The 25,382-nt window shown below is 40.9% G+C and overlaps 1 protein-coding gene across 3 annotated transcripts in view; it reads left to right on the top strand.

Annotated features, from left to right (window-relative positions):
- Positions 1-490: 490 nt before the first annotated feature.
- The window catches only part of LOC116707287 (ubiquitin carboxyl-terminal hydrolase 22), a 30,904-nt gene continuing 6,012 nt past the window's right edge, over positions 491-25,382 (top strand). The window contains exons 1-8 of one of the 3 annotated variants that reach the window (XM_032544587.1): positions 491-1,047; positions 1,947-1,979; positions 15,730-15,862; positions 17,515-17,628; positions 17,726-17,827; positions 20,574-20,740; positions 23,957-24,116; positions 24,628-24,733. In XM_032544587.1, the coding sequence (XP_032400478.1) occupies positions 928-1,047; positions 1,947-1,979; positions 15,730-15,862; positions 17,515-17,628; positions 17,726-17,827; positions 20,574-20,740; positions 23,957-24,116; positions 24,628-24,733 (935 nt within the window). In that variant the 5' untranslated portion in view covers positions 491-927. The remainder of the gene's footprint in view (positions 1,048-1,946; positions 1,980-15,729; positions 15,863-17,514; positions 17,629-17,725; positions 17,828-20,573; positions 20,741-23,956; positions 24,117-24,627; positions 24,734-25,382) is intronic. The other 2 variants (XM_032544585.1, XM_032544586.1) reach the window with 2 other exon arrangements.

The following is a 25,382-nucleotide window of genomic DNA, read 5'->3' as shown; positions in this document are numbered from 1 at the left end:
TCTTGGACTACACACATACACCATATAACCACAAGGTGGTAGACTTTAGTTGATGATACTAAAAGGGTTAAACGTGCGCTTACTATTAGAAAAGCAGGGGATTTTTACTGATACTGAGTTCAGATTAAAATATTTAGTTTGTAATTTTTAGATGTCACACTAAATTGCATGCATGATTTGACAATGCGTGCGTGAAAAGTGACCATCAAATATATGCATTCATGAGAGAGAAGAAGCATCTGTCCTACATAGCAATCAATAATGATTGACACATAAAGGGGGATCAATAACAATTGGGTCCTTGCCGTCAATTTTGCTTATTACAGAAAAAGATCAGCTTTGTACCATTTAGAATAACGTTAAGTTTTGGGATCGGTTATAGATTCCATACCTCCCTAAATGGGAGGTGTTTTTCTTAAGGCAACGTCATCGAAGCATCCTATGGTTAAAATCATAAAATTCCCCCATACGGAACTCACCGGGGTCCAAACCAAACGCACACAACGTGCTCTAAAACCAGCGTAGTGACGTAACGTCTTTGTGTTGGCAAATCACGGTGAACGCTGGGCGGGCATTGTGAAGCTGTAGTTGAGTGTTAGCAGGCTAACTAGAGAAAGAAAGCTAACTAATCGTGAGAGTAGAAGTGGAGCTAACGTTAAAGGCAACTGTCAAAACAGCAAGGGGAGCAGTATTTTTTAGTTATAATTCCGTTAGATGACTAGCTACATGAACAGGTGTGTAGCTAGTTAATCAGAGACCGTGTTTGTCAGATGCCCGAGGAGCATTTTGGATACTACATCGATTGTCCCATTTCTAAACGGAAACCATTTCTGGACAAACAGTTCGTAACTAGCTAGCCAGCTAGCTGAATCATCCAGGAGACTTTTCATTGTCACCTACAAACCCAAACTGAATGTTTTGTCTGTCATGAGTCCGGCCGGGTGCTCCCATGTTAACGGTTATAAGGTGGATAATTGGAAACAAAATCTTCGAGTCATATACCAATGCTTTGTTTGGAGTGGTACTGCTGAGACAAGGAGACGCAAGGTAAAAACACAGGAACTGCAACGTTAGCTTCAGAAACAAAAGTGAAATAATTTGAATGTGGCACAGACCGACACAGAACTGGAGTGCAAATTATGTCCCACGTGAAGCACAATCCCTGAACGCGTTGAACAAAATTACGGGTTTAGTGAAAGTACTCTGGCAGCAAAAATGTTGCTAATAGGGTTAGGCAGCTAGCTAGGTTATCACCGGTAAGTTAGCTAGCCAGCAATACTCTGCTTGGTGAACTGCGGAGTCTGGTGGCTTCTTTGCTATTTTAACCACAACGTTCAATTTCTCTTTACTAGGTCGAGCAATGTTTGTTCAACCTTTTTATTTTGTGAGTCAATCGGCTAGGTTAGCTTAACGGGTTTGTCTGGTAGATGCTGCACTGTTAGCTGCATGGTTAAACTTGGGTTTGAGGAAAGTAGGGGCCATGGGCTAACATTACCACACCAAATGTACCCATTGTGTCTCTCCACACGCACGCATTAAGGCCACATATTAGCGGTTCTCTCTTGGGCATCCCAGGTCTGTGTTTTTTTTCTGCACTTGTCATTCTGGCAAGAGTTTGGATGCTGGGACATCAGCTGATAACTTCATTGCCAATTTCCTTTTTGGCTTATCCCACACCTGTTCGGCCTACGCTGCTCCGAATTAGCTCACTAACGTGATGTCATCACCGGACTGTGTTGCAGTTTATTTCACTTTACCAACATCACTTCTTTTTTTGTCAACCAAAACTTGTTTTGTTTTTGTGCCATGATGTACATTTAAAATAACACTCCATTTTACTTTGGATTGCAAACATGTCTAGGTTGCTTGACTGTTAAAAAATAAAATAAACAATCCATGCTTCTCTTATATATGTCATACATTTTTATGTCGTTGTGATAAAATAGGTGCTTCAGAGTGATGCAGGATGGACAGAGCTGGTGAGTTGATGCTTATCCCCTCCTCATCTTCACAGACATACTGTAGTTCACGAGCTGGCTTGCTTTCTCTTCTCTTGCTCACCTATCTGTGTGCCTCAGTGCCTTTTCATTTAATGGACTGAATATTAGATGTAAACCTGCATAGCGGAAGAATTCAGCCCCATCGCTGTTTTTGCTGTAATACACAGTTACAGCCAGTGAGATTACTGGGTGGGAGGGTGGACTATGAGCAAAACAGCCAAAAGCATAGCTCAGTTACATTGCAGGCATGTTGAAAACAAATGGTTAGTGCAGTGTTTGATGGCCCTTTTGTTAATACAGTGTTGTGACATACTTTGGTTTGAGCACAGATTTCACTTTGTCTTTATTAATAATTTTTAAACCCTGGTGTGCATCAGAATTAAAAATAAATAGAGAGCATCTGAAAAGGTCAGACAGCCCTAAAAGAGTATCAGACAGTGTAGTGGGGGGCACTCCCTACACTTTTCCCAGCATTTTATAACTGTTAATAACTGTTGTTTTTTTCCTCACACTCTACCTGACAGGAATGCAATCAACGGGAGCTTAGTCAATCTATCACGGAAATAAGACTGGTCGATTTTCTATTGCTCACTTGTTAGCAATTCATAATGTTTGGCCCTACCCCAAAGGCATGTTTAGCTGTTGCTAAATTTTAATTTTTGGAGAACCATTTCTGTATTAGTTTGGAAAGTCTCAATGTTTCAGCACCCTTACTGCTACCATTTTTTTTCTAACAAGTTGACAAGCACCATGACCAGTGCTTCAGCAGCAACCACCACTTTTCTTACCTTTGACAAAAACACTTTGTCTCTGCTATTTTGACAGAAACAATGACAATATAAAAGGGGAATGGGGAAATATCTCTTCCCTGTTTTTCTACCATGCCCGTGGTGGCATGCTACATGAAAACCAGCTTGCTAATGGTCACGGTCCTCAAGGTTAGATTGCATTCAAAGACAATTTTGCATTAAAGTAATTTGGGTTGAGCTGCCGTGAGCAAGTTTCTGTACACGTTAAAGCGGTCATTGGTAGGTTTAGACTTGATTGCATTGTATTTGTATGCTCTGTCCTCCATCAGTCTGTGTCATCTGTCAGTGCAGTTAGTATTCTGTCTAGTTCCTCTCACATGCCACTGCGTCACAGTACACCAGTGGCCTTGGAATCTTGAAGTAATCTTACATAACTGACAATAGGCCTTGTTATTTTTCTGTTATTCACATTTTAGATATACTGTATAATTACTTTTACAAGTGTGATGTAAGTGAAAAGAGAAGGACACACCTGTTTTTTTAAATATTTTTGCAATGCAGCTATGTATTTCTTTTGATTTCTTTGCTGATTACAGTTGTTTACAATTAAAGTTGATTGACAAATAATTTGCTAGTTTTGTTGATTGACAAATTTGCTATGGATTTTGTTGCCAAATAGCTGTCTGACATCTGTTAGTGTTTGTACCTATTGTTTTAGCTCTACCCATCTGTAAACAGACACTGATGGTACAGGTGACTGATACAGAGTGAAAGGAAAGTGGCTCCTGAATGAAGTGTTCTCTCTACTGCCTTATTGCACTCCAGGATGGCTGTATGGGAGTATGAGTCTTGTGTCTCACACCACACCATCAAGGCTCTTTACTACCTAACGACTCTGACGTGCAGAGCAGGTGTAGTGCTACTCCAGTGGTAACAGGCAGGGAATTCTCCTGAGGTGAGGCAGTCTTTGATTTTGTTAAGCTCTGAATTATGAGCTTTAAGACTAGGTGCCTTTAACATCACATCCTGCGTTCTTAACATTGTGGAATAAAAATACACGTAGAAATCCTGCATCATGCATCTGTCCGTGCTATGTGGAAACAGTTATTTGAATAGTTGTGGCATTGAGAGGTATGCTTGTTAGCATGCTTGATAAAACAAACGCTTACCGTTGCACTACTTACAGCATATCAGTCTCACAAGTGTACAACAATAGCAAATACATGGCAAGCACTGTAGTAAAAGAGACACTTTATGTATAGAGGGAAGTTAAGTCATTGCCATTCAGAGACTGAGGGATACAAAAGACCCATTTTGACATTGTATTTAGACTCAGTTTCATTAGTGAATGCCTTTTATTCTTGATTGCAGATTTTCATCTCCTCTTCCACCTTCCTCATTTCTTTTTTCATTTTCCTGTAGTCTGTCCTCAGCAGCCTCCATGCAAGCTGTCATCCTCTCTACCTCAAGCTAAAATCAATTCCCAGGCAATGTGCAGGAACATTATAGCGGGAAATCTGTCACCTGCTCTGCATGCACAATCGGTAACCCACATGGGTAAGAAATGGCAGAATGAGTGCCGGATATAGGAGCTTGCAGAGATGACATCATCATCCAGTGTGGCTTGGGATCTGCTATCCTTAACTAGGAAAAATTAATTCATAATTCTTTTGGCAAGTTAATTCTAAATGAAATGCCCCATTAGCTTGGGATGTGCTTATTTGTTTACACTAACACAGTGTATGATAGTGTGCACAATGGAGCTGTTGTATTTGACACAAATGCTCCATGGAGAAAACAGTAAATGCCTATTGAGCAGTGTATTAAAGATGTCCAACTAAGGGAGATGGAAAGAAGAAACCAGTATGCAAAAGTGTTTTCTCTTTGGTTATAATGGACATTCAATCATACATGATTTTCTTTTGTGCTTCATTAAATTCTGTTCTGGTCAAGGTGTGCTGCATGCCATATAGCTAGAGGGGCTACACCCACTGTAGACTGTCAGTATGCATCATGCAACAAAAAAGGGCTCCATTTCAAATTTCAAAAGAGGAACTATTGTTCTGATGTACTTCCCCTTCTATCTTCCTGGGTCCTTACTTTCATTCCCATCTCTGAATCTTTTATTACTGTGTTGGGAATGTATTTTTAGTGTATTTTATCGGGTCTGTTGAGTAATTGGGATTGAGAATGGCACGTGAGCCTTTGTCTGCACAGAATTCTTATGTTTCCTCTCTTAATTGAGATTCCTGTTACACCAGATTGCTATGTGCCATTTAACCAGACTTGCACAGTCGGATGTTGTCAAAGCTTGGATATAAAACCTGCCCTTGCTTTTACAGTTGCATCTATTCCTCTTTAGGCCAACTCCAGTCATACTTATTATTTATGATTTGTGAATGGCTATGGTGGTGAAGAGAATAATGTGAATATTAATGAAGGTAATGGTTATGTATTTTGTGTGCTGCCCCATCCAACAGAATACTCTGTTTACTATCTATAGGAGAAGGTTTTATGTGTACTAAAAACACTGCTGCAATGAAGGAATCTGTCATGCAGTTAAACCAAATCTATTATCTTAGGTTGAATAGAAATGGGATGAGATGAATGCAGGGTTGGTGGAATTTTACAGCCGTAACGTCTTTGAAGAATTTGCTCTCACTTTGATTAAAGGGCTAAGGGTGGTGATTAGAGAGCTGACTGAATTCATCTTTTTATCTTCTAGTTTTAATAAATCATTTAGGATCAGAGGAACCATACCCCCCCTTTTCCCACAAGTAAAAAAAAACAACCTTTTTGCTTGTGATGATGGAAGATGAGAGAGAAAGCATTTGCTAGATGTTGCTGGGAATTTCAGAGGTAGTACAATTTAATATATAATCTTTTTTTTTCTTTCAAGTATGACACATTCACTTCCTTCTGTCACTCTTTTCTCCCTCCTGTCCCCCCCCCCCCCCACACACACACACACACACACACACACACACACACACACAATGCACTAAGGCTCAGCCAATCCCAGAGAGCGACTGATTCCTGTGCTGAGAGAAGATCTCTTTGTCAGATCTGTCTCCATCACATCACAGGCCTGCTCTCTGACTCATCAGCATACGTTTGTAGCATCAGGATCTATTCCTCCAGCTTCTTCTTAGCCCTTGCATGTTCCACTTCTCTGCTCACTCCCACACTTTTTCTTCCTCAGTTTCCTTGCTTTTGCTGGTTTTTTTTTCCTACTTGAAAACGTAGTTCAGTCCACGACTCTCATTGCCTCTTGATTATCCCATTAAATTTGTGCAAAATAAACATATATTGTTGTATCTTTTGTTATTACACAGCGTTGTTGAATACTTGATTCTGATTCGTCATTTTACGTTTTTATTTTTGAACCTCTTCAAGCTGATTCAGGACCCTCTCCGCCTACGTCACCCTGTCAGGTTCTAATTCGCAAAATGACTTACTCGCTCTACATTATATAATAGTTATAATTCTACGTTTACATAATGTATACACAGTGTTGTTAAACTGCCATATTAAAATATAGTTTTCACAGCTTATTTTTTCATGTAAATACTTGGATCCTGTGAAATTCATAGCAAAATCTCTAATCTGCCTCACTCTCTTCCCATCTTGTCCTTTTCCTCAGTGGGTTTGGTGATGTCAGATGTTTTCTGGCCCCCTTCCAGACCTATTTCTTCCATGTCTGTGTGCTGTCTGTCACTCCCTGGTCTTGTATAATGTGGCTTTTGGTCTGTCAGTCACTGTGGCTCAGTGACTCAGACTAAACAAATGGTACGATGCTTGTAACATCCCATAGTAATGGGCTTGGTATGTCTCCTTGTGGTGTCCCTTTTGCATGCTATTGCCTCCCAATTTTTCAGCCTCAACGAATCTAGCCTCCCACAGATATTCAGCATCTTATTTAAACATATGAAGGCGCTTTAATGCACCACAGTGCTTCCATCCTTGTTTGTTTTAGTTCAGATATGTTAAAGGAAATTGCAATTGACTGATAGTTTAGTCTCCTACTATGCATTTGCAATCCTCCACTAGAGAGCTATCCTGGACAGGAAGATACAATGCTTACATAGGCACAAAGTGACACATGGTAAACAAAAAGTAGCATTTTTAGATGTCGTTATTGTAGCTTCATATACTATGTGCATTGGCCATGTATGTATGCTTATAAGGTCTAATGACCGTTAGTCTTTAATTTGAAAATGTTTGTGTCTGGAGGACGAGCATGACTTTGCATTTTGATTAAGCTCCTCTCTGTGTAAGCTATGTCAAGCTCTCCTCTCAGCCCCTCCTCGCTAGACAAGTTCACTTTGACTGATTTTCTCTTCCATCTCTTCTTCTGACCAATTCGCTTCTTTGCCCTCCCTTTAACTAGTGATTGTACTTCTCATTTGACTGTCCAACAGGCTCTGGAAATGCATAACTGCTTCAAAGCATGCTGGTGATGGCCTGAACCTGCCAATGAGGCTGCTGTCCAGCCCTCTCTTAGTATCACCATCTGGCTAATGAGCTGTCAGTCACTCCCCGGGGGCCGGCCAAACCCGAAACCGAGGCAATCAATCTCTTATAGTGTGGACACTCAATTATTCCCTATTGTTAAAACATTGGGCCCAAGTGACAGCTTTTCTTCGGACTAGGCATTTTGTCCGGAAGTGGTTTTCTGTCCTTGTGAAAAAAGGTGAAGATTGTGGCATTAGACCCTTGCAAGATAATGTATTACTTAGTTCTGCTCAATATATATTTATTTTTTAAAGACTGCAGTACACTAATATCCCCATTATGCCTGTTTTCTGCAGGCAGTGCTTTTAAATTTTCCTAGAGGTAATGTTCACGGCTTTGTGAATCCTGATTGGTGCCATGAGAATAAAAAAAGGAAATAAACCACTTTTGATCTAATGAGATTTGAGTTCAAGGGGACCATTCAGAAGCTCTGTTCTATGGGTGTCAGTCACATCAGGGGTCTCTCCTCAAAGTATGTGTTTTCTTTTGGTGGAGCAGGGCATTTGTGGGCATCTGGTAGCTGCAGGGTTTGACAGTGATCACACACCCTTTTGTTAAGCTGGAGCGAGACTATTAACCATCTGTGCAGTCAAACACACTGCCGTCGGCTTGGTTCTCCCTTTTGCCGTACATGTTTGTCTATGTTTGTACTTTTTTTTTGAGCAGCCTTGTTCAGTAGTAGTTGTAGTATCTTAGCTTAGTTCCACGCCATCCCCCATTTTATTCCTTTTATTTCTGGTCCTGGAGATGGCAAGAAGCTAGACTTCATACACTGGTGCTCAATGTTCAGCTATTGTCCTAGCTATGTCCTTAAAGCAGTGTGTGACAGTATGAGCTTCTAAACTTCACACTCTACCAATCCTTCGTTCCTCCCACAACTCAGATTCATTTGGATGATGTTGGAATATATTCTCACGCAAATACCATATAGCAAGTCAGTCTCAACAGAGGTTACAATGAGCAAAAGAACAGAACTAAAATGAGAATGGAGTACAATTTGTATTCTGTGTCCGTGGGATGCCTACTAAGACTGCATTTTGCAGGCCAGGCATTGTCGTGGGGATAGTGGGATGTGAAGGGGGGGGGGGGTTCTGGAGAAATTCTGTGTATCCTTTTTGTGCATATTTATAGTGTGCAGTACACATGTCAACCATTCTTATTTTTGTTGATGTATCAGCATGTGTGTTTATGTAGAGAAGCATGCACAAGCTTATGAGTGTGAGGCAGCTTGGTGAGCCACTGCTCTCATACAGCTGTGCTGTAAAAATGATTCCAAACCTGTTTACTTTTATTTAATGTTATTTTAGTTATTTATTTAGACTATTTTACCCTGACAGAAATTAAATAAAAAGAAAACGTCTTTCCTCCCAAACTCATCCCTACAACTTATTACATTGAATAATTATTAATTTCTTACTCCCTGTTACTTTTATTCTTGTATTTGTATATTTTATTATAGCCTTTTCTTTTCATCGTGCCCGTTTTTACTGCTCTTTAATGTTTCATGTAAAGCACTCTGAATTGCCTTGTTGCTGAAAGGTGCTGTAGAAAATACATTTGAATTGCCTTACACCCTCAACCTGTATTGGGCTTGCCATTAATATCATATCACGGGGAAAGGTGTCTGCGTGAAGTTTTGAAAATAAATTTAACCAACTTGTGTTAAATGTGAAAGCACTTGGACAGCTGTGGTCTTAAAGCCGTCATAATACAGTTCCAAATGAAGAGCTGTGCGTGCGTGCGTGCTTGCGTGCGCTTGCAGAGGACAGATAAGCTTGCACTTACTCACAAGTACTACCATTTAGCACCGTTTGATTTTAAGTGAACCAATACTCGGTAGTACTGATGTGATTAGGTTGGTACCGGTAAAAGTACAGGGTTAGGTACCCAACCCTAGTGCTCTCTATACCGTATTGACTCTCTTTCTCTCCCCTCCCCAGCCTGTTCTTTGCAGCAGCATGAGTGTGCTCAGTAGAGTCGTCGTCTGTTTCTCTCCTCAGTTACAGCTCATCACATTACTGGCTCTGTTTGAATATTTGAATACATTAACCTAAATGCTGATGCAGGAATAATGACTCGGATTGAAATAAAACAGATGGAGAAACTGAGAATAAATGTTAGATTAGTTAAATTTATATGTATGCAGAAAGATGTAGAACATTGGACAATACATACAGCACTGTAGTTGTTGTGTAATTGTTATCTGACGGCCACTCAGTGGACCCACAAAGCATGCTATCTTATCTTCAAGTTGAAGATGCATTGGAGACAGATTGATCCAGTCAATTAGCCTGAGCCATTGAGTAATGTTGCTCATTAACTATACCCTTGTAGCCGAGCTGCACCAATCCCATCGTTGTATCTGATATAGGTGGGCCAGAGACGAGCTAAACCGATGACAACAGTTTAATCTACCAGTTAGCTTTGCTGGTAGCCAAGCGTATGGGGCTCTGGATACGTCACCCTGTGTGTTGTGATTGGTCGTTGAATTATCCAATTGCTTGAAGGGAGATTTCAAATGCACGCTTGGTGCCGCCCCTCGAGATGGGCGACTTTCATCACTTGATGTCAGAGTCTTATTCTTTTGGATTTGGATCTGGATTTCCAGGCTACATTAGTAGGTGATTCCCTTGGAAACTGATCCCAGCCTAACTTAACCTCTACGAGAGATGCAGCCTAGCACAGCATGAACGTGAGCTTGTTACCTGTCCGATCCTTGTTCCAGTCGTTTGTGCCAGCGGCGGATCAATAGTTGATCTAATAGAACATTAAAAGCCCTGGGTGCAGAGAAAGGCAGGACTGCTGACACTGAGAAGTAGATGGCCTCTGAACCGTGGTGAGAGGGAAAGAGAGCAGAGAACGATTTTCTGCCTCCTATAGGGGTGTTGAGGCAGGGGAGGATGAGGCGGTGCGTGGCATTGGCAGGGTTTCTTGTTTGTAAATTGGAGTCCTGGTGCAGTGGGGCTCAACAACATCACTGCTTATGTAGGATAGGCTCAAAGAGGCAACTAAAATATATATTTAGGAAATCAGTTGAACTCACCTGTGGGGCCCCTCTATTTATCTTTTGCTCGTGCATGTAGTTTTATTTAGAATCTAAAAACACCTGTCCTGCTTCTGCCTTTAATCTTCTCTGTGCCTTCTTTTTCTCTTAGAGTGACAATGACACAAGCTCTACCTCAAAAGTTCAAAGAGTCTGCTGTAGATGTGTGGCAGTCAACACTTAGTTCCTTCCCTTTCCTCACCATACACCCCGCTTGGCAAAGCACCCCTCGCTGATTTGTTTCTGCCCCATCATACACCCATTCAGAACTGGCCGTCTATTAGACCAATATGAATACAAACGGTAAGCTCTGTTTGACCTTGAATATCCCCTCCATTGCAATGTCACCACAATCCAGCCCATGCCTACTAATGCTCTGCCAAAACACAGACCTGACTGTGAGTTTTGTGGTCTGTCTCTGCCGCAGTGCATAGTAGCATTTGTCTGGTGTTTCATGTAACACCCATATCCCTAGCCTACCATGATATGAGCAGATTGATATTCAATTACTTCTGGTACCCTCTGATAACTCCTTTTATACAAGTAGATGTCTGTGCAGGACTGTTTTAATCTTGCACCCACCTGCTCCGATCATTTCCACACACTACCAGGCATGAGCTTTACAAATTTTGCAGATAGTCAGATCTCTACCATGACAAGATTTTTGTTGAAAACCTGTCCGTCTTATCACACAGCAAAAATTAGACACAGATACAACATATCTATTTTTTTATTTAAAGACATGCACATGGAGTTAATCAACTTTTAAGTCATCTTTAGAATGGCTTTATTAAACCTTTTTTTTTTTTTTTTTTTTTTTTTTTTTAAAAAAAAAAATAAATGATCTTTAACTATACAGTACAGTATAGTGGCTAAAAACATGGATCAACTTGTTTATCAGATCAAGATTTAGAGCAGCAACATTAGGGTTAATTAATACATACTGTACAGTGTATAAAGGAGATGTGGATTAGGGATGGAAAGTTTGTGTGACATTTCGACTATCAAACAAATGTACGTCTTGTCTAGAGAGCGAGAGTTAAACAGAACTTAATTTGGCAAGGCATTTGGATGCACATAGTTTAATGGAACACAAAGCAATTCTGCATAGTTAAGACGAATATCCACCACCGTTTATGAATGAATTGTATTGATTAGATTATGATTACCTTGTCCTTGAATCGATTAGATATCCCGATGCATTATATATTGCTACACATTGTTTGGTCAACAAATTCAAGCAGTCAGCTTAGGGCTGGGCGATATAAAGAAAATCAAATATCACGATATTCTTAACCAAATACCTCAATGTCGATATTGCAATGATATTGTATGGTTGACTATTGGCGCTTTAACAAAATGTTATTTACACAATGAGATTTTTGATAAATATTCTCCAGAAATTATTTAATAACTTAGTGGGTAAAGGTAAATAATACAACAGCTAGAACAGTTTAAGTTCAGAAAAGTATAACACTTTACTGTAATACAGACTGTAAAACCAGGGAAAGACAACACTTACAATGTATCCAAAATCTAAGACAATACCTAGTTTCATATCGCGATATTGATACAACATCGATATGTTGCCCAGCCCTAAGTAAGCTATATCTGATTTCCCCTTTTGATTGTATCTGCTCTAAAAAAAGAAACTTCCTGAATATAGCGTGTGAGTGAGAGTGTGAACAAAGCCGGGAAAAAAAAGCAAAAACAAGAAAAGCATCAACCCGGAAAATTAACAAGTAACATCAATGGGCAATTATCGATTATGGTCTGTCACTTAATTGATGCAGAATTGTCTAGTTCCCCATCAATGCAATCATTAATTTCAACACCCTATTGAATGGGTAAATGACAGGCAAACTATCAAGCGCTTTGTCTGGGAATATAGAAAAGCCTTCCTGATATTGGTCTTGTTATTCTGACTTTTTTCTAAGATTATTTTTTGGGCTTTTCCACCTTTTTATTTGATAGGACAGCTAGGTGAGAAAGGGGGACGACCTGCAGGAAATCGTCACAGGTTGGACTCGAACCCCGGACCTCTGCGTCAAGGCATAAACCTTTCAGTATATGTGCACCTCCTCTACCCACTGACTAGGGCTGCACGATTATGGCCAAAATGATAATCACGATTATTTTGATCAAAATTTTGATCGCGATTATTCTCACGATTATTTGTTGATTTTAACCAAAACAAATGTTAACGTCACAGAGGCGTTTATAACTGCGAGAGGGAGTGTGATGGACGCTACTCACAGAGAGACGGCTGACTCATTATGAACGGGTCCAGCACGGGTCGAATGGCGGGAACACACGTCGTATGTATGAAACGTCTGTATCGTCACTGCACTGCATTTTTATGAACTATGATATTCTGGCCATGGGTCACATCTCTGGCCCAGGTCCAAGTCCAGCAGCTCCGTCTCACACTATTACTCTACCAACTGAAGTTAGTTGCATTCAATAACTTCTTCTGTGTTCTTCGCCGTGGCGGCCGCGATAGCAGAGTTACCACGGAAACACTGGTACAAACACAGGTTTGCCCCTCATATTTAACGATATACAGCTGTGTTAATAAAAAATTAAAACTGTAGACAAATGTCAGAAGTGTGGACCAGCGGCCGCTGTGTGGCCGGGCTGCGCGGAGAGTAAGAGGAGAGATCCCACACGAGCACGGCTTTACAGACGAAATGGGTAATGTAACACAAAATTAAACCTTATCCATGAAAACAACATTGCAGCGGATGCGAGGACATTAGCACCGGTGCGTCCTAGAGGAGCTAACAGCTAACAGACGCTCGCTAACTAGCTAACAACTAACAGACGCTACTAGCACTGCTCACTGCTGTTGTCTGAAAAACAACAGACGGGACAAATGTTGTGTTTACTGGTAAACTGGTAAACCTTGAGTTTTCCTCCCGTTACTCTGTCCTCTGTGACTGTCTACATCTAGAAACTAAGCTGCACGGGGTGCAGGGAACTACTCTGACTGGCACATGATCAGACGGGTTGACGGAGCAGTAGATTGGCTTTGCAAAAAACCCGGAGCGTTCTATGAAATGACGTTTTAAAAAAATTAATCGCTCTATCACGCAAATTTGATCGTGGGAAGTCAAAATCGTGATCGCGATTAAAATTCGATTAATTGTGCAGCCCTACCACTGACCCATCCTGTCCACCATTGGTTAAAGCTTGATGATAGAATAAACCTAAAATGTTGTGGCCTTGGATGTTGAGGTTTTTAAGTCATCCTTAAAGTTAATCCTTAAGTGGGACAGCCAATGCTTTATTATACCGTACAATTGGTTTAGGTTTTAATTGTGTGTAGTTATCCCATTGCACAGTTTTGTCATCCAGAGAGAAGGAAGGAAAACTGACTTGCACGCTTTTCTTTTATTTCTCTTCAACAATACGCTTTATTTGTTGTTCATATGGTTTAATGTTATGCTATTGTATCTCTAGTCAAACCATAGAAATAGGCAGACAATCATGTAAAGGGCCCTTACGTTTCTGTACAATAGCTTAAGCAACGTGTGAAGGAGTGTGTCTTTCTTCCAAGCTATTTTCACACAGTTTACCAGAGACTGAAACCTGGCAAATCTCACCAGCCAGTAGTTTCTTTCTCATTTTGTTCCTCTTCACCTTTGCTTCAAACCTACTTTCCCTCTGTCTTCTCTCTCTGAGTGGGCGACTCATTGCGGCATGGACTGCACCCTGAAAGGCTTTGATTAGATCACGCTCTTCTCTCTTGTGTTCAATTTCTCCCTCTCAAAGCAGGCTTGCAGACTACATGTTGCTGTGCTTTCACTCACATTACCAACAGAACTGTATAGGTAAAGCATTGAATGTAATCACTGATAAAACTGCATTTGCTAATGTACCTATTGTGTAATGATGGCATTTTAGTATACAGTGCATGTTATAGGCTACATTTTTAAAGCAACGGAAGTGAAATGGAATTGGGAGCATTTGTCATACCTTATCACATCTTCAAATGCAGCTTGTTCGGCCAGTGTCACCTCACGCAGCTCCACCACAATTAACGCTCCAGGCTTAGCAGCCGTTACACAGGTATTCAGCCATATAACCTGTATGTCTGTGATGCCTATATTGCTTATAAGCTTGACTAGTAGAGCTGGGCAATATATCGTATTATATTGATATTGAGATATGAGACTAGATATCGTCTTAGATTTTGGATATTGTAATTTCGTAATATGGCATAATGATGTCTTTCCCTGGTTTTAAAGATTGCATTACAGTAAAGTGATGTCATTTTCTGAACACACCAGACTGTTGAATCTGTTCTATTATTTGCCTTTACCTACTTAGTCATCGTATCCACATTACTGATGGTCAAAAATCACATGTGTTAAAAATTTGGTGAAAGCACCAATAGTCAACACTACAATATTGTTGCCGTATCGATATAGAGATATTTGGTCAGAAATATCGAGATATTTGATTTTCTCTTTATCGCCCAGCCCTATTGACTAGTGTTGGATGCTCTTACAGTGACACCTGTTTTGCAAAGGTGTGGGGTTTGTTTGTGTTAAATGTGAAAGCACTTGGACAGCTGTGGTCTTAAGGCTGTCATAATACAGTTCCAAATGAAGAGCTGTGCGTACGTGTGCGAGTGTGCAGCATCTGTATCACATTTCTGCCCAAAACATTGTGACACTCTTCACATCACTTGTCTACTACACTTTATTCAGTTCATCTTTTCTCTCCCCCTCATCACACTGCATTTCACTACTCAGACTTGGTCATGGCCACTCATGCTAGACCAACAACCCGGGCTCCCATTTCATGCAGTTGTTATAAAACTTTCACTTACTATACAGTGTAACCACCAAACCTAATCTAAATTGTGCATAAGACAGGCCCTGCACAACTGTTCAGCCCTTGTAGCACTCATTTATTGCAGGTTTGCGGAAGATGTCAGACACTCTTAATGTTCAATTTCTATGGGTTACCTCTTGGTGCTATAGTCAAACCCATTACACACACTCCAGCTACTGTTGGTGTGTGCTTCAGACAAATTTTGCTTGCCTTCTCCAATGTGCCTGCCAAGCAATAAATCCCATCATGCCCTGCATGTGTTAGCGAGCAAAAGATTCAGTGTGGAATTATGTTGTTATTCAACTGCATTGAATTTGTCAACATGCCCAACAATCTTTAGTTTGTCTTCATATCGAGTCTATTCAATCACCGTGTTATCCAAAGTGTTTGTGTGACACACAGAAATCTGATTCAGCTGGCAGAGTGTTCCGCTCTGCTTGCCTATGCCACTCTACAGTATAGCTCAGGGCTCTGTCCTGCTGCAGAGAATTTTCTCACCACACTGACTGTCCTCTCCTTTTTTGCTCCCAATTCCTTTCCCTCCTCCAACCCCCATTCTCCTTTGGGTCTTTCTTTCCAGGCCAAGTCGTGTATCTGTCACATGTGTGGCGCCCACCTGAACCGACTCCACTCTTGTCTCTACTGCGTATTTTTTGGCTGTTTTACGAAGAAACACATCCACGAGCACGCAAAAAACAAGAGACACAATCTAGGTAAGCCATACACTCGCTCAACTATTTAAGAAATCATTCTGAAGCAAATCTGAATATATGGTTGTATAATGGAATTATGGTAGTATTGGCTATGGTAGTATTATTTAATGCAACAAATTGTGTTTCATAATTCTGTAAGTAAAAAGGAAATCTCCCAATTAAGCTAAAATGATAGTTGATTAATGACAATTGCACTATATCGGTATAACCTGTAGTCCCTGCCTACATCCAAGGATCAGTCCCATCTTGTCAGTCCTCACATTCACATGCACCCCTGTGGCCCACTGCAGCATAAGCTATTATCAGCAAAGGATTACAGCATTGCTTTGGGCAACTTCCTCCTCTGAGCCGGTAGGGAGCTAAACCTCACTCTAACCGCAGCACATTACCATTCTGAGGGGAGCGCCTTAGCCAGTCGAATGTCATGGGTTTAAGTTTGCACTCTCCCTTTCATACAGCAGCAAGATTCGGGTAGACATTGCTAATCCACAGCTACTAGAAAGCCTTGCTTCAACATTACATTCCAATTATGCTAAATACGATAATGACACTAATGAGCAAGAATATGATATTACCCTGAAAAGGACTACTAAATATAAAAAATCAGGGATACAGTAAGGTGGCTTGGTAGTTGTCTGAATGGCTTTAATTGATTTAATACATTTCAACAGTTTGGTCAACATATACACCAAGTGAACGGCCACAATGTTGATTACCTCTGAGCTTTCCACAGGAGCCTCTCTGACACGGGCACTCTGTTCTTCTCCATTTCTAATCAATTAATCCAACCACCCTGTCTATTAGATAGCAAGCTCCCTTCTTCTTAGAACACCTTATTACATCTTTTTCATCTCCTTTTCTTAACAACCTCACTCCTCAGGACTCCTTCAATATCTTCTTTCTGTCCTTTTTTTCTAGCTACGTCCATTTTCTGGATGCCTTTCACATCTTCTCCTTTTCTTCCACCTCTCCGTCCTCTCATTCTTTTCCTTCACCTTTCATTTAAGTGAATGAGGTTTATGAATCCCCGCCTGCATCTTGTGCAGTACTCCACAGTCTGTACCTTCTTCTTCTTGCTTGATGATGGCATTTTTTTCAAATTAATTTTCTTTCTGCGTGATTTATTTCATTGTATGTTCTCTTATCTCATACAAAAACACATTCACACACACACACGGCACTGGGACAACAATATAATATACACCAGTCTGTTTTTTTGTTTTGTTTTTTTACATATGTTGGCTCACTTTCTCAGTGTGGGTAGTGCCAAAAACAGAACAAATGTCTAGTTAAGGTAAAAATAGGTTGTCACGGCAACTGCGCTGAGGTATTGTTGCTGTGGAGTTTTACAATGAAAGAGGATGGCATGGTACTTGAAAGCCCAGGTGGGGGTGGGAGACAAATACACCTATTCCATCACTACTCCGCTAATATCTCTTACAATTGCTCAGTGCAAGCAATGAGATGGAAACATATTGCGGCGAGGAGGATAGGCAAGACGGAGAAAGCCCTTGCCTTGAGGCTGGCCGTGCCAGCGAGGTTGGACAGTAAAATAAAACCCAACGTGTGTTACTGTGGTGGAAAAATCTATTTGTAATCATGGTGCAATCTCTCTTTCTCCCTTTCTTTCTTTCCCTCCTTCCTGTTTCCAGCAATAGACTTATTATACGGGGGAATTTATTGTTTTGTGTGTCAAGACTACATATACGACAAAGACATGGAGCAGATTGCCAAAGAGGAACAGAGGAAAGCCTGGAAATTGCAAGGTAGAACATTTTGTTTTCTTACAGAGAACTTAATCCAGCTTTTGAAACAAGGCCACTTGATATTTCAGTGCCATCACATGTGTGTTCCTATCCACAGGCATAGGGGAGAAATACACAACATGGGAGCCGACCAAGAGGGAGCTAGAATTATTACGACACAATCCAAAGCGGAGGAAAATCACTACAAACTGTACCATAGGTAAGCAATATACTGCACTGTTCACTGTGTGTCTCTCTACATGTACCTATGGTGCAAGTGTATTTGGGGTCACTCTTGCATTTATTTTTGATACCCAAGGTCAACAGTACCGGGTAGCCCCACAGGCAATACACAGTGTTCCCTTGCTGATACTGCACACCACAACAGAGCTGAATTTGTGTTTGTGTCTCCCCAGTAGGCCTGCACGATTCAGGGGAAAATGTGAATCACGATTTCTTTTGCTTAGAATTGATATCACGATTCTCTGCAACAGGTTTTTTCTCAAGAAGTGTAATATTTAATGCACACATGAACCATGACAAAACAACACAAATTGGCAGTACCAAACAAAGAGAGTTTTTTTGGCACCTATAGCCAGTGATGGGAATAACGCCATTATAAAATAACGGCGTTGCTAACGGTGTTAGCTTTTTCAGTAACGAGTAATTTAATTGAATACTCTTCACATCTTCAGAATCAGAACTACTCTGTTGATCCCCGAAGGGAAATTCTTAATAATACTTAATAATGCCGTTACCGCCAAAAAGTGCGGCACGTTACTATAAGACCAAGTTGATCTCTGAGGCGAGAGGCAAAGACTTTTTTTCTTCCTTAGTTAGTGGGCCGTGCATGAGACAAGCACATAAATGCTATTGATTGTCTGAGGTTGAGTAACATCTCAAGGTAAGCCAATCAGAGGTAGAGTTAGGTGGGTGTTGGAAAGCATGCATAGTCCGACACACAATGAACGTCACAAGAGAGTCAGTCAACGAGAGACAGGTATGGCGTTATGAAATCACCACACACACACACAGACATGCTGGCTCAACGCACGCACCAGCGCAAAAGTATAAACATCAGGCTACTTACATTATTTGCACTACAAAGAGTGTATATATTTGTTTTTTATTTTTGCTTTAGTGCTTAACAAGCATTTATTTAATTTTGTCCAGTTGTGGCCTGTTGAGGGGCAAAACATCTGTTATTTGTATTCTTCCACTAGACATAATATCTACGTATATGGCATCTGATTGGAGGCTAGTCTCACTTTGTCCCACAGCAACATTAAAATAGTTTAGATTTGTGTACAGTTTCTGTTAATAATGTATTATATTAAGTGTCCCTTTCATTATAATATTCAGATTTACCATAAATTATTGAACATGTGCATGTATTTTAAGTCCATTTTAAGTTACTTGAAAATAATGCTTTAGTTACTTTCTCAAGTAACTAGTTACTTTTATAATTTGTAACTGAGTATCTAATTTAGTTACTTTTTGGAAGAAGTAACTAGTAACTGTAACTAATTACTTTTTTTAAAGTAACTTGCACGACACTGCCTATAGCACATTGCACATCACCACCAGCCTGTAAACATAAAGGCTTCAGTGAAGAGAAGGAAGCGGAGAGCATTGCAGCGCTTGGAGCACTTTAAAAACTATTTTATACAGTCTGTTTAAAACTCACAGAAGAAAGTAGTAGGTGTTTGTGATGCAGTTGGCTCATAAAATTCAGAATCAAAGTCATAACATTTTTTTGTTTAAAAGTTATTTAAAAATGAAGTTGTGAACCGGGTGAATCGAGATTGCGATTTTAGACCAATTGCAGGCCTACTCCCCATAACTTTGTTTTTTCTCTGTGCAGTTTTCTCAGTGTTTTGTTTTCTTCCTGCTTTCTGTGACCTGTCACTCTGATTTTGTTCATGTGCGTTTGCTGGTGTTTCTTTCCCTGTGCCCACTGTCTTTTGCCATCCTTAGCTCTTTTGAAGAGCTTGGTTGGTAGCTCTGATTGGGCATTAGACTGTGTCTGTGCACACCAGGACCAGTCAGAAGTATTAAAGCTCAGAGAGCTTTCTTCCAGAACCAAACCTTGCTCAATTGGATTAGACCCAAGACCTCGCTGTGTCTCACCTGTTCTACTGGGCATTATTGGATCACTGTAGCTTTACTCTCTCACTCTAAATGAATCCATTCACAGCCTTGGGGTCTGCTCCAGGATACACACTGTTTTGTTGGCAACATAAAGTAAGTGTGTGTGTGTGTGTGTGTTGTGTGTGTGTGTGTGTGTGTGGTGTGTGTGGTGTGTGTGTGTGTGTGTGTGTGTGTGTGTGTGTGTGTGTGTGTGTGTGTGTGTGCATAATCCGCAAATAGTTACGATATCAATAAGCTGCCAATTATTGTTTAGATTGATTGTGTAATAGTTTGCTATATAAAATAACAGTAGGAATCTCCTGAACCCCAAGCTAATGTCGTCATATGCTTGTTTAGTCTGACCATTGGTTGCTCTTTCACTTTCCCCACCCAGATTTTATCCTGTCGTTCTGCGGTTTGAATTGGCGGCTCCCTCGGTCACAGGCTTGCGTCTCTAACCTTTAGGCCACCACTGCCTCCATTAACCTAGACCCAAATATACTGTATTCAGTCCACTGTCACAGCTGAAAGTTCTCCCACTTGAGAATCCGTAACTAGGATGTATTTGGAATTTTTGCTTTAGTAGTGACTTAAATTCAAAAATTAGTCATTAAAAATTGTAAAATAAAATATCAATACATGTGTGGTTCTTTTTTCTAATTTTGATGGTTTCTAATAAGCAAGGTTAGCACAGCTAAACCTCTGTGTCCAGAAATCAGGTCCTTTAACATAGATTCAAATTCCCTCCATGGCAGCGGTATGAATCCGAAGCACTGTCCTGTTTAATCTTCATTCCCATGTTGATCTCACCTTTTTTTTCTCTTCTTGTCCTGCAGGTTTACGAGGGTTAATAAACTTGGGCAACACATGTTTCATGAACTGTATTGTTCAGGCCCTAACACACACGCCGCTGCTTCGAGACTTCTTTCTCTCCGACAGACACAAGTGCGAGATGCAATCAAACTCCTGTCTGGTGTGTGAGATGTCGCAGCTCTTTCAGGAGGTATGATGTGTGTGTGTGTGTGTGTATGTGTGTGTGTGGTTGTTACTAAGGTTTGTTTAATCACGCAAAGAAAGAATAATTCATAATTTTGGTTCATACTGAACCATGGTTGTATGGAAAATCATATAATACAGAACATACTCTGCAGTGTAAACCACTGCAGAAGGCTGAGTCACTGTTGAGCTCTTTTGAGTCCAAAGAGGAAGGCAGAAAGGAGGAAAAAATCCTGCTTGAAAGGAATGTACAGAGCCACATGCAAATGAATAAGCAGAATACAGTACTTAGACTTTTATTGAACTTGGTCTGTCAATGCGAATTATGTTGCATAGCCACTTAATCTCAGCTCTTTGATAAACAAATTTGGCATTTTAGATCTAACAAACTCATTGGCCCTGCATGTTATGTAATATCTGCCTTGTCTGCTCCCACACTGCCTCGCTTTTTTCTTACACCTCTCACTTCCCAGTATATATGGGCCCACAGATGGCAGGTGGTGCTATAATGGGTTGAGTCATTAACACCCCCCCCCCCCCTCTCTCTCACACACACACACCCCCTACCCGGTCTCAGTTGGCTTAACCATTCAGCTACATTATATATATATATACACATATATATATATATATATGTCGCTTATATGTCGCTTGTGTACAAATTGACCTGAAGTGCCGCTGAAATATATTTCTAATCAAGATTTATTTACAAGAAATGTGCAAAACGAAACTTTCAAAAAGTATTCTAATATTCACAGCTTGGCAAAGCCCATTGAGTCAATTTTTGCAAAGACATAAGTGTTGTCGCCTTGTCATATGAGCTTCACCTGTGACTAACAATGGATCAATTAGGTCTCAGGTGTGTATAAAAACAACCCCAGTACACTAGACCTTCACATCAACTGCAACTAGACATCTGCAAGCATGCCTAAGATTCACCCTGAGACTAAAGTTTTGATTATCAAGAGGCTGAAGACCAGATCCACTGCTGATGTGGCAGACACCTTCAATGTGTCTCAGCATCAAGTACAGAGGATAAAAAAAACCATTTGAAGACACTGGAGACGTTTTTGACAAGAGGACCGTTTGTTGGCTCAAAAATCCAAGGCCAGCCCATTTTCTACTGCAGCAGAGCTCCACGAGACCTGGTCACCTGAAGTCCCTGTGTCAACCTGAACTGTTTGTCGGATTCTGTCTTGAAATGGCCTCCATGGTTGAATCAGTGCCCAGAAGCCAGCACTAAACAAAAGACAATTGAAAAACTGTGTGGCATTTGCCAAGGCCCACAGCCTGCTAAAAGGATGGATGATGGAAAAGTGGAAGAAGTGGATTTTTCAGATTAATCTTCGGTTGAATTACACCACAGTTGCCGCAAATATTGCTGGAGACCTACTGGAGCCCTCATGGATCCAAGATTCACCCAGAAAACAGTGAAGTTTGGTGGTGGAAAAATCATGGTCTGGGGTAACATCCAGTATTGGGTGTGTGAGAGATCTGCAGGGTGGAAGGCAACATCAATAGTCTCAAATACCAAGAAATCTTAGCTACCTCTTATATTCCCAACCATAAAAGAGGCCAAATTCTGCAGCAGGATGGTGCTCCATCGCATACTTCCATCTCCACTTCAAAGTTCCTCAAGGCGAAGAAGATCAAGATACTCCAGGATTGGCCGGCCCAGTCACCAGACATGAACATCAGTGAGCATATGTGGGGTAGGATGAAAGAGGAAGCATGGAAGACCAAACCAAAGAATATTGATGAACTCTGAGAGGCAGCAAGACTGCTTTCCTAGCTATTCCTGATGACTTCATCAATACATTGTATGAATCCTTGCCAAACCGCATGGATGCAGTCCTTCAAGCTCATGGAAGTCATACAAGATATTAAATTTGGATCTCACAGCACCACTATTTAATTTGCTGACATATTTTAGTATTTGCAGTAAATTTGTTCAATTTATGTATAGGCGACAAAACTTTTGTCTTGGCAAAATTTGACCTTTCTGTCTTGTTTAAATGATAAATCTTGTTTCAGTGAAACTAATTTATTTCAGTGCATTGAACATCATTTGTGAGGGTTTTAGCTTTTCATATGAGCTATTTCTTACACCAATTGATTAATTAAAAGTCAGGTTAATAGCAGGTGTTTCTACAAAATAGATAAGCGACAAGACTTTTGTCAGGGACTGTGTGTGTATGTATGTATGTATGTATGTATGTATGTATGTATGTATGTATGTATGTATGTATATATATATATATATATATGTATATATATATATATATATATATATATGCGCTCACCTCTATCACCCAGGGAGGCAGACATTGATAGAGTATTCAGCTTTGTGTGGAACAGAAAAATCAGGGTCAGTCATACAAGAAAAATTAATCTATTTAAAAGTTGCAAAACACAAACAAAATCACCTTCTACCTCTACGCCTAGTCCCCAACTCTCTAATTCCATTGCTTGCTTTCATCCTCCATCTTTGTTCTGTTTTCAACCCACCCCCGAATCGTCATCAAAACTCTTCTGACTCTGCAGAGACAGTTTTTCTTTTTTTCAAACTACCAAAAAAGAAGCAGTTTTTGTAAGATTCAAAAGACATGTCAGCGTGGCATGTTTCCCCTCTCACAGTTCCATCACATTTCAGAGAGAGCTGTGGAGAATAAACCAAGGTGTGTGCAACATCTTCGTGTTGAGAAATTAGAGCCCTCTCTGGCATTAATAAGGTCTGGTTGGAACTTCATTGTAGTGTTTGCATCCTGCAAACTCTTGGGCTCTGCTCGGCTCTCTTACTTTCTTACCCACATCTCCTGACCTTGACCTGGATTGTCACTCACTCTATTTCCAACGACAACGCAATACTTCACAGATGGATGTTTTTCCTCCAAACGCCAATCAGTTCTTCGTCTTTTCTGTCTTGCGCATCAAACCTCTCTGCTCTATGTATGTGCTGTCATTAGAGCTAGTGCTGTTAGGCGACACATGGTAAAATTATGAATTGGTTTAAAATTAGAATTATAGAAAGTAGCTTCTGAAAGAGTCAGAAAATCACCTTGACTGAAATAGTGGTTCAGCCATGATCACAGTGAACAATGTAGCAATGAAATTGGCAAAGATGTGATAAAATATAATGCACCCAGTAAAACCTGGGGAATAGACTAACCAAATGCTCCTCTTCACCCCCACCCCCTCTCCCATTTTTCTTTCCTGCTCTCAGTTCTATTCGGGCCACCGGTCACCCCACATTCCCTTCCGGCTGCTGCACCTGGTGTGGACTCATGCACGTCACCTCGCAGGCTACGAGCAGCAAGACGCCCACGAATTCCTCATCGCAGCATTAGACGTTCTACATAGGCACTGCAAAGGGGACACCATCAGTAAGCTATATAACTTATCCATATGTCATTCCCAGTGTGCATACTGCATTTTTTTTTTCTTTCAATATTTTCTGTCAGCCCAAGATGGCAGCTCGTTCAAGTCGGACTGATTGGGAAACTCATCAAAGAGCAGTGTCTGTCACCTACTGCCCCGATCCATCATGTGGAGCTATACCTTAGATCTACCCATGGAGCACAGTGCCTTACTTTACTTGAAGCATACTGAAGGAGACTGGTAATAGTGTGTACTAAAGGGACAGGAAGCAAGCAGTGTGAGGAATGTCAATAGGCCTTGCTGCAGTGCATGACAGGCTGACTCACCCACAGACCCTGCAGTAATGTTTACTACTAATAGCTAGAATCCAGAGAGTTGTGAAGTGGCGGAGAGGCTGCGCTGCAGGGTAATGGATAAGTGAGAAAGAGGGCCGGACAGAGTCTTTCAGAGGAGCTAAACAGGTTGTTGCCGTTATCTGTGTATCTATTTATACTTTCTGCTCTTTGTGGTCCACAGGAGATGACAATGGGAAGAAGGCCAACAATCCAAACCACTGTAACTGCATCATTGACCAAATCTTCACTGGGGGCCTGCAATCAGATGTTACCTGTCAAGTTTGCCAGTATGTTTGTGTGTCTATCTTGTGTGTTTGGGAATAAACTGTGTAAAAATGCAATTTACCGAAATAAAGCCCCATCTAAGATCTCTGCTGCCCATTCATGTTGACGGAGTATCACATGAGCACCTATTCCCCTTTTCCTTCATTATACTCATTCATTCATCCATCATCCATCTATCAATCCGATTGCATAGTTTCCTCTCTCCAATGGGCTGATTGATGTGGACACCACCTGTCTTCCCAGAGTGGGTGAACCACTGGATGTGTCCTCTCCACTGCTATTATTAAAAGGCCCGGGCCCTGCAGAGCTGCTGTAAGGGCGGTTGTCTAGACAGCCTCACAACCCAAGCGCTGCCATGCCCCTAGAGCTGTCCTGTCACATTAACATTAGCATGCTGCACTGAACTGCAAAGCACCTCGCCCAGACTAGCAGGCAAGCTGAGCCCAGCTCAATGCCATGTTACCTGCCTTCACAGTGAATAAAGAGACTGCTGATGCAAAAAAAAAAAAAATGCATTCCTCAAGGCTTTCTCAACAAAAAGTGGTATCATAATCTTGCCATATTACTGCAGTGTTGCTCTCTCACCCATTGTAAATGCATGCCTCCTTGCCTTAATAGCCACCTGCTGGTACCGCTGGGTGTTACAGCACC

The sequence above is a fragment of the Etheostoma spectabile genome, chromosome 19 (assembly GCF_008692095.1).
Source record: "Etheostoma spectabile isolate EspeVRDwgs_2016 chromosome 19, UIUC_Espe_1.0, whole genome shotgun sequence".
NCBI classification, from domain to species: domain Eukaryota; kingdom Metazoa; phylum Chordata; class Actinopteri; order Perciformes; family Percidae; genus Etheostoma; species Etheostoma spectabile.
This window is presented reverse-complemented; position numbering and strand designations above follow the sequence as displayed.